The 14,184-nt window shown below is 37.0% G+C and overlaps 1 protein-coding gene across 1 annotated transcript in view; it reads left to right on the top strand.

Annotated features, from left to right (window-relative positions):
- Nucleotides 1-14,184, top strand: part of KIF4A (kinesin family member 4A) — a 78,521-nt gene that overhangs the window by 26,757 nt on the left and 37,580 nt on the right. The window contains exons 8-13 of the mRNA XM_051969267.1: nucleotides 538-654; nucleotides 1,267-1,442; nucleotides 2,154-2,215; nucleotides 11,000-11,132; nucleotides 12,691-12,749; nucleotides 12,834-12,939. Coding sequence (XP_051825227.1) covers nucleotides 538-654; nucleotides 1,267-1,442; nucleotides 2,154-2,215; nucleotides 11,000-11,132; nucleotides 12,691-12,749; nucleotides 12,834-12,939 — 653 coding nt within the window. The remainder of the gene's footprint in view (nucleotides 1-537; nucleotides 655-1,266; nucleotides 1,443-2,153; nucleotides 2,216-10,999; nucleotides 11,133-12,690; nucleotides 12,750-12,833; nucleotides 12,940-14,184) is intronic.

Here is a 14,184-nt window from a genome sequence, read left to right as displayed (position 1 = left end):
ACAACATGACCAATATGGAAATATGTTTAAAAGGATTGCAGATATTTAATCTATATCAGATTGCTTGCTGTCTTGGGGAGAAGTGGGGGTGGAATTTGGAACACAAAGTCTTTAGAAAATAAATGCTGAAAACTATCTTTTCATGTTTTGGGGAAATAAAATATTATTGGAAATTTTTTTAAAGGGTACATTAAGAAGTTTATTTGCATAGGACAGATTAGAGAGAGAGACAAGAGGTGGGTTAGCCTATTAGGCTAAACTAGGTTACTTTTGTTTCTTTGGTAAAAGAGTGAAAAACACCAGTGAATTTGATTATATAGTATGCTAATTAATAACTTAAGCAACTCATTAAACTCTTTGAACTCCACTGAATTAAATGCTCGCTGCCAGATTTCCACCTGGTTTTCTTGGAGAACTGAGTAGGCCTTTAATTTTGAGTGTTTTTCAAGGATCTGTTCTTTTTCTCATTTTAGGAAAAAGAATTCTAATGCTAGATAAGTCAACATAATTTTGATTTCTCTCTTTTCTCACTCGTAGGTATTAATATTAACAGAGGGCTCCTATGCCTGGGAAATGTAATTAGTGCACTCGGAGATGACAAAAAGAGTGGCTTTATCCCCTACAGAGATTCCAAGTTAACCCGTCTGCTTCAAGGTAAGGCCATGTACCCTCTAAACAAAGTGATGGAATCTTAGGTTAATGATTTGGGAATGGGAGAGACTGGGAACTGATAAAATTCAATTTGTGATTTGTGCTAGATATGGGCCTGTGACCAAATAAAAGGTAGTAAGAATGGCTGGCAGCTTTCGGGGTCAAGAGAAGGCTTGCTTGGTGGCCGAGGCACACTCAGTCCTGAACACTGTTGGCTAAAAAGAATGCTCAGCAGTATCTGTGAGACTGTTGGTGTTCAGGGAGGATTCCTTGCTGGCTTAAAATTCACCAAGAGAAAAACAAAACAAAACATAAAATTCACCAAGAGGGGGCATCCTTAGAATGTCTGATGACAGAAGTGACATTGACGTGATTAGACTAGGCCTTAGTGACTGCTCTGTAGAACAGCAGGAAGCCCTTTCTCAAGTAAGATTAGGGAACAAATAGAGTAAATCTCAACGTAAAAAACTTAGCCTTTCTCAGGAGCACCACATCTCCATCATAAGCCTGGAAGGTTTTTTAGAGCCTCCAGATTTGAATTCATCCAGCAAAATTGGCAGCTTTCTCTGCATATTCCTTACTTGGTTTCAACACCAGAACATTATTCTTTTTCAGACTCACTAGGTGGTAATAGCCATACTCTCATGATTGCCTGTGTGAGTCCTGCAGACTCCAACCTAGAAGAAACAGTGAACACACTGCGCTATGCTGACAGGGCAAGAAAAATCAAGAATAAACCCATCATCAACATCGATCCTCAGACAGCTGAACTTAATCATCTCAAGCAACAGGTACTAGAGACAGAATTTGATGGGAGTCATTGGTATTATTGTCTTAATTTATCATTATGGGTTTCAAGAAATACTAATTTAGTGCTGAGACATAGTCCTATTTGTTAAATTTTCTTAAGATGGTCTAGCCAGTTCAGAAACATTAATGGATCCCTACTGGATTTCTTCTTTTTATCATGCCCTAAAAAATTACTTCAGCCCAAATCTCAGGGAGCTATAGAAGTAGTCTCTACAGTGAGATAAAGATTTTCTACCATGCATATCTCAAAGACATAGGAGAGAGTTTCTGGGCCTGGGAACCAGAAATCTGTATTTGCTTTTGATTAAGCATGCAGATTGGGTATATAACCATTTGGTCTCTCCCAAGGATCTATTAAGTAATCATAGATTTAAAATGTTAGAGCTGAGAGTCCTTGGAGGTAAAACAATCTAACCCTCTCATTTTAGTGAAGGAACTATCTAAAAGCAAACTCATTAGTTCTTCCTCCCTGCTTCATTATTCTGTCACTTGAATCACCATTGTTCCAGACCTTCTTTTCCTTCATTCTCCAAAACCAAATCTTATTCACTTTTTTCCCCCTTTGAAATGTCTCAAAAAAAAAAAATAGGCATTGGGTGAAATTAAAATGTTTTTAATCATTAATTAATCTGACTTCCAAGAGATAAGTAGCTTTCAATTGACCAGGCTGTTATTTCTTTGATTTCTCTCAGGTACAGCAGCTGCAAGTTTTGTTGCTGCAGACCCATGGAGGGACCCTGCCCATGTCTATCAAGTAAGAGTCCTGGACTAGTTAAATTGGGTATTCTAACAGTGGCTTCTCCTCCATTCCTAGTTGGAGCTCCTGACATCACTCAGCACAATTACAACAGTGCTGATTGGTTGATTCTTTAGTATTTGGCAAGTTGTCTTTCTAATTCTCTTCTTTTTATTTGGACTGGGTGACCCATCTATATTCAAACAGGATGTTACAGGGGGTGGGGGAGAGGTGACACAAACCAGGACTTTGCTTTGGTCAAATCCCTGCACTCTCAATTTCTTTTAAGTTTTGATTCCCTTTTTTTGGCTTTTAAAATTCATTCATTTCCAAATATACCCTCCACACCCTGGCTGATCCAGTGAGCTTTGTTTTATAGAAAACATTTTTTTTAAGTTTGGCAAAACAAACTGCATTTGACTAAATACAACGTTGCATACCTTTCTAATGAAAGGAGGGCAGCTATACATTCGCTTTAGTTGCAATTTGTATGGTCTTGGTAAGCTGGACATTCCAGATTCCAACCTACCTCCAAATTACTACATAGTTTAGAGCTTTGGCCTATTGGAAGAACGGGATCTGAAAAGTTAATTTTAATCAGACATTTAAAACTCACTATATAAAAGCTCACATAACAGACTTTAGAAAATCTTAGCTCTGTTTTAAAAAACTTTTGTTTTTGGTTTTTATGAGTATTTAATCACTTGTAGAGATAGAGTAAGGTTTTTGTTTTGTTTTTTAATGTGCTCAGATGTCCAAAAAAAAACACTTGTGGTGCATAAAACCTCAAGCAGGAAGGGGAAAAGGGAGGAAATTCCAATGAAGGAACTGATGGAGAAGATAGCAGGGAATGGGATCAAAGGCAAGGTTCAGCCAGGAAGATCTCAGTTCAGATGCTGTCTCTGCCATTTGTGTAGCTCTGATCAGAGACCAGTGACTTCTTTGAATCTTATTTTCTTTGTCTATAAAGTGGATTGTGTCTATAGTACCCACCATTTGTAGAGCTTGTGAGATCCAAATAAGATAACAGTTCTAGTGCTTTCTACTTTTAATCACCTTATAATAAATGCCCCATGAGAAGCTGAGTTCTGACAATCTATTTGTCTTTCTTTCCATAATTTACCACTTGCTTCTTGTTCATTTGTTCTTTCATATAGTTTCTTATCACTTCATAGGAACAAAGAAGGCCATCTATTAGTATTTTGATTGGTGTTATATTAAGCTTATAATTTTGGCCCGACCTAGCCATGATATGCAAATTACTTCATTCTTTTCTTCTGTTTAGATTGTCTTATAGTTGTCACTATTCTACAGCTTGTGTGTGCCTTGATTAGTTAATGGCTAATATTTTGTCATCATAAATAATATGAGTTTTTTTAAAGTTCCATTTGTTTTTGTGTCTTTAACATTTTTATTGTTGCTTTTTGTTTAAACCAATCTTTTTGCCTTAATTATCCCTTCTCCATTGAACGCCTACCTAGTCCTTAGCTTGAAAAGAAAATAAAAGAAAAAAGACCTTTAGAAAAACCAAGCAAGATGTAGATGGTATAGACAACAGTTCTGTACTTCCTATCTACTAAAAGAAGAGCCAGGTTTTTCCTTCTCAGTTCTTCTGGAGTGAGATTATTCATTGGAACTCACCACAGTATCACCATTTTGTAGTGTTATTTATCATTTGCATAATTATAGTCAATCTGTATTATTCCCTAGCTTCTACTATCTTTATACCACATTACTCTGTCCTTTTTTCATGGTCTTTAGAAGTGCTGATGACTTTTTGTGGGTATATCTTATGTCTCATTATTTGCTGAAGCGATTATCTCAATTTTCTAAAGTCAGGTCTCTCAGGTTTTCTAAATAAGCCAGCTGCAAATAGGGATGTTTTAACAAATCCTTTGCCTATGCTTATTTTCTTAATTTAGTTCTCTTGCTTTATTTCTCTAGCTAGTATTTCAAAATTTAAAAACTTCTCCAAAAGGTAATAGTGAGAGTAGATAGCCTAATTTTATCCCATTTTCTTATTGTAAAAATCTGTTTTTGCATTACACATAAAGAGACTTTGTGGTTTCAAATAACTTTTTATCATTAAGGAGAAATTAGCTTTTCAGATGTTTTAACAAGCACCATCAAGCCCTTCTCAGCCTTATTGTGGAAGTGAGTATACAAGAAAATAGTATAGCCTGGGATCAGTGGTGACAGCACCTGGCTGACTGATGTCTGAATACTCTCTTGCCGCCAGGTCTAGCAGCTATTGTTCAGCCACCACAGCTCACAAAGACACTGACTAGATAAGGAAATTTCATTTTCTTAGTATTACAATATGTTAGACTGATTATTTCCCCAGGATTGAATCATCCTCATATTCTTGATGAAAGTCATGATCATAAGAAATCATATCATCGTCATCATCAATTTACATATTGCTATATTTTAGCCAATGAATTTTTAAAATATTTCTCAATTAACAAGTATTTGTTTATCTTCCCCCCAAACCCTCTATAAATTCCAGCATTCTTTTCATCTGTCTTCATTAATGGGAGGTAACATGAAGAACCAGCTTTTGAGCCTGGAAGACCCCTGTTTGAGTTCTCCCTCTGACAGATATTGGCTTAGTGATCCTAGACAATTCACTTAAACTCTCTGTGCCTTGAACAACTCTAAGAAAGAAAGGAAATTGAAGAACAACTGCTCATCTGCTTTGGTAGAAGGAGCTTCTTCCCTCAAATTCCTGTTAGCAGTGGAATCCCAGCGCTGGGACAGAAACTCGGGAATGCTTTTAGTTTCCAGTTCTTATTCTCCTTTATGGACCTTAGAGTAATGAATATGCGTTGAGCATTGTGCTAAGCACTTTCCAATATCTTTTCGTTTAATCCTCACAACAACCCTGAGAGGTTAGTGCTCTTATTATCCCCGTTTTATGATTGAGGAAACTGAGGCACAGAGGGATGAAGTGACTTGCCCAGGATCACTAGTAAATGTTGGAAGCCATATTTGAACTCAGTTCTTCCTGACTCTAGGCCCAGAGCTTTATCCATTGAGCTATGTAGCTGCCCTATTATTATTTGCAAATGTTGTATTTAATTTTTTTCTAAATTTATTTGTAACTTGTATATTAGAATATGACCATTTAATTTTTGTGAGTCCCTTGTATATAGGGATATGAGGAGAGGTATTCCTCACTTTTCCCATTGAGTTTTCCCCATATAACTATTGAATGCAATTTCTTCAGAACTCTGTTCAAGTGTGGGCCTTTTCTTTATTTTTTTACTGCTTTGTGTTCTATAAATGAAATATTTGAATCTTCCACCATTATTGATTTTACATGTAGCTTCTATGTCATTTAGTCTATATATTGATAATGGTCTCTTTTCATTGTTTTCCTCCTGTGGTGATTACATTGAGGGAGCAACTAGTTGATCACCCATATAAGCAACCCACTGATTTTTTCCCCCAGTATTTATTTTGAAAAGTTTTAGGCTTTTTCTTGCATTTATATACCAAAAGCTGTCTGAAGGGTGCTACTGGTTGTCTTTAATTCTTTACACCTATGAATTCTTAAATGACAATCTTTTTATTTTAGAAAAGAATACTTGGTTTCTTTGGGAAAGTGATTTGTGTTCAAATTCCTTTCTCTGAGCTTTCAGGATATCCTGTTCCATCTGCTTCTCTTAGTTTTCATGTTTATAGAAGAGTCTTGTGCAATTCAAATTAATGAGTTTTTATATGAGATGTTTTTCTTCTTGCCTACTTGTAAAATCATCTTCTTGTCATTATCCTGCACTTTGCCGATATGTCTGATTAAATTGAATTTAGGGTTCACTCTTTCGGATAGCCTGTTCCTTTGTAATCTTCCTACTTTTCCAACTTGGAAATTTTCTAGTCAGCCTCTTTTCTACCTTCATTAGAATGTAATTTCCTTGAGTGCAGAAACAGTTTTTGCATTTCTTTGTGTCCCCATTGTTTAATACACAGTGCCTGGTATATGGCACATGATGAAAGCTTGATAAATGCTTGTTTGATTTTCTTCACTGTTTTTTGAAGGCCAACAATTCTTACTACATTTTTTTCTGCTTGTTCTACCTTAATGAATACATTATAACTTTTGGCTGTCTTGAGTCCAAACTTTTTTTCCCGTTAGAATTTCCTGAATTTGTTTTCTGCATTATCTATTTTGTACTTTGTATCTTCCAGGGAAATAATCTTTTTTTGTTGTTTTTCACTTGAGCCAGTTCTCTTTCTCTTTTTCATAGCCATTTATAAACTCCTTCATCAATATGTCCATCGATTCTAGTCATGCTCAATTCCTTACTTTTCTTTTGAGTTTTCTCTTTGTAGTTGATTGATTTATTTGTTTGAAGAAGATATTGAGGAGAGATGACCTTTCATTCCTCCATCATCCCAGAAAGTCCTTGCCCATTCACTTTCTAGAAAGCTTGTCTCTGTTTTTATTTTTTTTACCCTCTTCTTTTACCTTTACCCTTTTACCTTCTTCATCTTCTCTTAGAGAAGGGTCCATAAAGCTTTTGCACTAAACTTAGTTGAGATCTGCAGTCGTTTACTTGTAACTTTGATTCCCCACATAGGCAATTGAATAGAATACAAATTGAAAGGATCTTGGTTTCACATTGCCTCTTTTTTGCAGAATGACAGTTGACAAACCATAGCCCTACATCTCTATGTTAATGCTAGTCTGAGCACGTTTCCTCTGTCGTCCCAGCCTTCTATGTGGCTGCCTCAGGTCATAACCATAGAGCTGTTTTAATTCTTTACTACCAACTCTTCCCTTTTAGCTTTGAGGATTTTTATGTTCTATATTCTCTTTATTCCTATAGTACTTAGCATTTATAGCATGTAAGTGTTTAAGAAATTTGTCTCAAGTCAAAGAGGTAGCATGATGTAGGGAAAGAACACTGGACTCGGGCAAAAGATGGATTTTGATTTTTTTTTACTACTAGTTGGGTTATTCTGAGCAAATCATTTTACAGGTCTCGGTTTCCTTATCCATAAAATGAGAGATTTGGATTAGTTGCTCTCTAAGGTCACATCTAGCTTTCATATTCTCTAATTCTAAAATGACTCATATGCCCATAACTTGCCAAATTTTAGTTGGTTAACTTGGATTTCATAATTCTTCCTTTTTTGTCAATTTTGAAAGATAAAATAGATATATATTCAATGTTACACCTGGCCAACTGATAATAAACATGATGGACCAGTTTTTTGGTAAAGGTCATAAACTAGCAACAAAGGGAACAAACCTCTTTTTGAAATAATGTTTTTAGCTCTATAAGAATCCTGGGGTTACAAAGAAAATCAGTTCTACCAAAATGCAGTTATAGAAGTATTTTAAAAACATTCACAGGCCCTAGGTTAAGAATCCCTCATCTGGAATAATGAATTGTTTTCAACAGTGTTCCTTCATAAATTCCTAACCACCAAATGTTCCACAATGTAATATGAGACACTCATATTAATTTTGATAAGATCCACTTTACAGTTTCTGCTTATGAACAAGCCGAAAACTCGGAGGCCTTCTGAGTTCGTGAAATCTTTGAACTGGCTAAGAGCTCATCTAGTTTATCCTTGAAACTCTATTCTGTCTTTTTTGAAGATTAAGGGCAGCAGCTGGTTACCATCCAATATTGTAACCCTTATTTGTCTTAAAGATTATTCCATTTCCCTGAAGTCTTTGGATCAAATTGCAGTTCTTTTGACCTTTCCAAAATCCCTTGGGAACATTTCATACCAACTAAAATACATATTGTTGATCCACTCCATTTTTTTAAAAAAATTGGAAACACAAACATTTTAAGTACAAAGAACTGAAAAGGAGGAGTGGGTGGGGGGTGTGTGTGTGTGTGTGTGTGTGTGTGAAAAAGAATCTTCATTACATATACCCAGTTTGTGGATTTTAAAAATATGTATGAAATATGAAATAGCATACTCCCTTCCTTGTCTGAGCCTTCTGTTTTCTTTGTATTTTTAAATGTTTCACTGATGTTTGAATTTTTTCCCCCTTTTGTTTTATTTGACTGTTATCACTGTGTCCCCAAACTTTCTACCATTTCTTGGAATAAATAAATGTACACATGGGGTATGTCTAAAATGTGTATGACATTTGGCCCCTTTAGTGTATTACCCCTCTGCAAAGAGGTGGGAAGCAAGTTTCATTATCAGGCTCCTAGACTCATCATTTGTAATTATATCAATCAGACTTGTTGAGTTTTTCAGTTTCCATTTATAAATGACATTTACAATACAGTAATCATTTAGTGAGGTGATAGATTCAGGATAGAGAATGAAATAATTTGTTTTGCTTGACTATCCATATTTCATTCTTTTGTTTTGTTTGTTTTCTAGTAGGGGAGGCAAAGTGGGAAGCAGAAAAAAGTAATTTCTTGTTCATTGAAAAAAGTTATTTTAAACAATATTTTCATTATGTGAATTATTTTTCTGAATTTACTCATTTCAGTCTACATCAATGCAAATAAGTCTTCCTAGGTTTCTTTGAATATCTCTCTTTCATGTTTTATTAAAGCACAATCATATTCCATTACATTCATGTATCATAATATTTATTCCATTCCAATTGAGAGGTACCTGCCTTGTTTCCAGTATTTTGCTATGATAAAAAGTACTGCTATAAATATTGTGCAAGTGGCTCTTTTCCTTCTGCCTTTGATCTTTGTGGAACATAAAATGTGGTTGAGCTGAATCAAAAGGTATGCGCAGTTTAGTGCTTTTTGAGGTCTGCTTCCAAATTGCATTCTGGAAGAGCTACTACACCAGTTCATAGCTCCACCATCAGTGCATTAGTTTTCCTGTCCTTTGATAGCCCCTTCTACAATCATCATTTACTTCTTTTATGATCTTTGCCATTCTGATGGGCATTAGGTAGAATCTCAGTGCTATTTTAATTTTCATCTCTCCTATCATTAGTGATTCAGAGAACTTTTTAATCTGGTTGTTGATAGCTTGCCTTTCTTCTTTTGAGACTTCCTATCTATATCCTTTGACAGATCCTACCCCATTTCTTCAGAATGGGCAAGAAATGACGTATGTGCTCTACAGGGATATCTATAACCTGCTGCCTCTTCTTCTGTTAGAAGTGGGTACTTAAAGTAAACAAAACAAGGAAACAGAAAGCAGTGAAATATACATTTCTGGAGAAGCAAAAGGGAGAGAATTCTCTCTTCTCTATCCCCTCTCCATCTTTTTGGGAAGGGGACGTTCTGATTTATAACTTGTGACATATGCTCTTGACCACTAGCCATCACCATAACTCACTTATGTCAGTTTTTCCTCTTGAAGTCATCTGTAAAAAGCCTTGTTATTCCCACTACACACCTCTCAGATTGACTAGGATGACAGGAAAAGATAATGCGGATTGTTGGAGGGGATGTGGGAAAACTGGGACACTGATACATTGTTGATAGAATTGTGAATACATCCAGTCATTCTGGAGAGCAGTTTGGAACTATGCTCAAAAAGTTATCAAACTGTATACCTTTTGATCCAGCAGTGCTACTACTGGGCTTTTATATCCCAAAGAGATCTTAAAGCAGGGAAGAGGACCTGTATGTGCCAAAATGTTTGTGGCAGCCCTCTTTGTAGTGTCTAGAACCTGGAAATTGAGTGGATGCCCATCCATTGGGGAATGGCTGAATAAAGTGTGGTATATGAATGTTATGGAATATTATTGTTCTGTAAGAAATGACCGGCAGGATGATTCCAGAAAAGCCTGGAGAGATTTACACGAACTGATGCTGAGTGAAATGAGCCAGGACCAGGAGATCATTATATACTTCAACAACAATATTATATGATGATCAGTTCTGACGGACGTGGCTCTCTTCAACAATGAGATAAACCAAATCAATCCCATTTGTTCAATAATGAATAGAACCAGCTACACCCAGCGAAAGAACTCTGGGAAATGAGTGTGAACCATTACATAGCATTTTTAATCGCTCTGTTTTTTGTCCGCTTGCATTTTTGATTTCCTTCTCAGGATAATTTAACATTATTTCAAAGTCTGATTCTTCTTGTGCAGCAAAATAACTGTATGGACATGTACACATATATTGTATTTAACATATACTTTAACAGATTTAACATATATTGGTCTATCTGCCAGCTGGGGGAGGGGTGGGGAGAAGGAGGGGAAAAGTTGGAACAGAAGGTTTTGCAAGGATCAATGCTGAAAAATTATCCATGCATATATCTTGTAAATAAAAAGCTATAATAAAAAAAAGCCTTGGTATTCAATTCCAGCATCTGAATAGACTGAATTTTGGCCTTGTCTTTTATCCATAGTATTGTGCTGAGCAATATTGATACTATTCCTATATACTATCTGACCATAGGGCTAGTCAATGAAAATTTAGCTTCACTTCTTCCTACTTACATATATATATATATATATATCAATGAAAATTTAGCTTCACTTCTTCCTACTTACATATATATATATATATATATATATATATATGGCTTGGTCTTATTGCAAAGATGGTAAAGAGAACAATCATTGATTGCTATTCTTATTACAACCACATCTGATTCTGAGTTCTCTGTTGAGAGATGTGTCAAAGAAATAGTTCTTCTCATTCCAAAGTCCTGTGTCTCTCTCGCCCCTTCCCCCAAGTGTCATTGGACTAAATTGAATATAATCATATGGACAGACCCATGTGAAGTATGAGGAGGGCGTAACTGGGGCACTTTTATTCCCTAAGAAATGGCCCATGAAATTTCTTTTTGGACAGCTCAGGTATTTTTCTCATGACTTCATTTCTATTCTAGTGTGGAGCCATCAGAGAATCTACAATCCTTGATGGAAAAGAATCAGTCTCTGAGTGAGGAGAATGAAAAGCTAAGCCGTGGACTAAGTGAGGCAGCTGGTCAGACAGCCCAGATGTTGGAGAGGATCATTTTGGTGAGACTACAAGAACTGTGTAGTAGAAGCCTTGGTGCTACAGATGGTCTGGATGTTGACTAGCTTAAGTTGTCTTATTTATTTTGTAAAACTGATGGAATAAAAGGTTTTTATAAAATTCTTCTGGGACAGCCCTGTGGGTTTGTAATAAATCAAGTGTTATAAAGTATAGATTTAGTCCGTTACAAAGCAGGTTCTCATTCTAGAGTGTTTGACTATAAAGTAAATTTAAGTATCTTTCTATATCTATTTTTCTATTCCATCCCATTTCAAGATGTATTACAGATCACTTTAGAAGGGAGGAAATTTGGTCACTCTCTTGCCTCCATAGTCCAATGTCCAGACTTGATTCACTTCACATCCTTTCCCCCCAGTCTAAATATGAAGTTGAATGTATATAAATTCAATCTTTGACAGGCAATCTTTTGCCCCAGATCAACAGATTTCCACTCAGTCTACATTTGACATGCATCCATCTATATCATGATGTGTTTTCCAACAAGGAAGAATAGACTGCTTCCAAACTTTGATTCAAAGAGGACTAAACTTGTTATCTGTTGCTGACATAAGGGCAAGGATGCTGGGTAGTGTTTTGCCCCTTTACCTAAAGATTTTTATCACTGTTCTATAGTTGATGCTTCTAGATGATACTGCTGTTTGAGACATCAATTGGCCATTTCTTGTGCCAGCTCTACACCTGTGCCATTCATAAAGTTATTAAGGGTGCTGCCTGACCTGGGGGGTCTGCTTAAGCTTCACAGCAGTTACTAGTTTGCACAGGAACTATTTTGTATACAGGAACAGAATCGTATACCATAACTCCACAAGAAAACTTTAATCCACTGTGGACATGCATATTATTTCAAATACTGAAATCTAACAGAAAAAATTTCCTTCACCAACCTGGGTCCCTCTCTTCCCTGGCTCATTCTTTCCCCCACTATCTACCATTACATCTCTTGTTTTTCACTTTTCCCTATAAAAACTAAGTCTCTTCTCTCCTTGCTGCTGTCTTTTCAGTACCAATCTCGATGTTCATGGAAGTAGCCGTTTTCTTACTTCCACTTTTACATTATATTTCTTCTTATGTGGTTTTACACCATATCCCAGCCTCCTTCCTTTCTGGAAAGACCTCTGTGCTTTGTTCGCCCTGCCAGAGCAATACTAACATTTAGTCCTGATGTTAGGTTATGTAGGCAACCCTATAGTCCTGGTATCTGTTGAGTTGCTTTATAGACTAGGGAGTGGTCAGGAAGCCCAGCTTTCCTACATGATCCTAAACTTCTCTGTGGAGAAAAAGTATAAGCTCCAGTGGCAAGTCTGATAACTCTCATGTCGTGTGTGTTTTTGAAAGTGGTCGGTGGTGACTAGAGTGAGAATGAAGTGGCCGGTTTCCGTTGCTGAGTTTTGCAGTGAATTTCTCTGTAAATAATTAAAACCTTTGAAGTGCTCCAAGATTGCCCTAGAGGAAGCATCTGCTCCATCCAGTTGTTTTCTTCCAAGCCATAGGTGAACATAATTAGATAAGGCCTCTGATGGTCTTCTGTTTTTGTTACAGACAGAACAAACAAATGACAAGCTGATCGTCAAGCTGGAAGAGCTCAAGCAACATGCAGCGTAAGTTTCTTGTCAGATGTTCATTGTGAGGGCCCAGGGCCACCTTCGTAGTCTCTCCTCTGATCTTTGCGCTTAAACTTTCAGGTGCAAGCTTGATCTGAAAAAACTGATAGACTCTCTGGAGGATGAAAAGTTAAAAGAAAATTTGGAGACAGTTCATGATCTGCAACTTATGATAATTAAGCTCTCGGTAAGTCAAGTAAAGATGGTATTACTACGTGGGCCATTTATGCCCATGTGTATCCATTTGGAGAATCAAACTGGGCCCCTTGCCGCATTCGACCACCTGATTGGTGTTGTGGTTCCCTGCCACGATCTGGAACATGAAGAGCACCCAGGTTTGTTTGTCTACTGAATTAGAGAGGACAACCTTGTGATGAGAGGTCTGTTCCCATATATAATGCAAAATTAAATAAGCTGAGGCCTAACTGAAGGACAGCATTGTTCCCAGAGCAAGATGTGACCATGGGTAGCTCCATCTCTGCCTCTGTTAAAAATGACCACCCACATGGAGCTGCAGTTTCAGATCTGCTAAAGAATTCCTAAAGAAGATGGTATTCTGCTACTGTACTGTGGAGATGGCTGATATACAAGTTTGATTTGGGAAATCACTGTGAGACAATATGTCATCTTTGTCTATCACAGCAACCGTGAAGAGCCTCATTCTGCCTTCTAGCCAGGGCCTGTTCCTTTTCATATTGAATAGGAAGTATGGGGGCTGAAAGGTGTTAGAACCTCCTGACTTCCATGAAACAGACTTCCCTATCCAAGGCTCTTAACTCTGCTGTTGTATTGGAGGCAGATTTCAACCCAATCCTTGATTCCAGGTGCAGCCCCCTTTTCATAGTACCACCTGGATGATCAACATTCATCATTATGCAGTTGTCATGTTCCTTATGGAGGGCAAACACCCCTGTTGAGGTTGCGTAGACCTTATCCCACTTTATTCCTCCTGGTTCTCTAATAATAGTAATAACTCACATTACTATAGAACTTTAAGGTTTGCAAAGCACTTTGTATGTGTTGTATTTAAATCCTAGAATACAATAATGTCTCTTAAAAATCTTAAGACAGTTATCTGTAAAGACACACACACACACACACACACACACACACACACACACATCTATGCCACAGAAAGAATTTGTATACTCTGGAGATAGTGCCCACATCCTACAAAAATAAGCAAATGTCTATTTGTCTGTATGTCCCAGCAAGGATGGCTTACCATTTCTGAGCTTTGCCACTCTGGCTGTCACCTTTAGCAGGCCTTATTTTATATTACACGAGCCTCCTAGTTGTAACCTTTAAATGAGTAAAGAGTAAGGAATTGTTGTTGAAAAAAGTACTCTGAAGGGGCAGCTGGGTGGCGCATTGGATAGGGTACCAACCCTGAAGTCAAAAGGACCTGAGTTCAAATTTGTCCTAGGACACT

Source organism: Antechinus flavipes, chromosome X (genome assembly GCF_016432865.1).
Source record: "Antechinus flavipes isolate AdamAnt ecotype Samford, QLD, Australia chromosome X, AdamAnt_v2, whole genome shotgun sequence".
In the NCBI taxonomy this organism is placed as follows: domain Eukaryota; kingdom Metazoa; phylum Chordata; class Mammalia; order Dasyuromorphia; family Dasyuridae; genus Antechinus; species Antechinus flavipes.
Note: the sequence above shows the minus strand (reverse complement) of the source record. Positions and strands in the feature narration are given on the sequence as shown.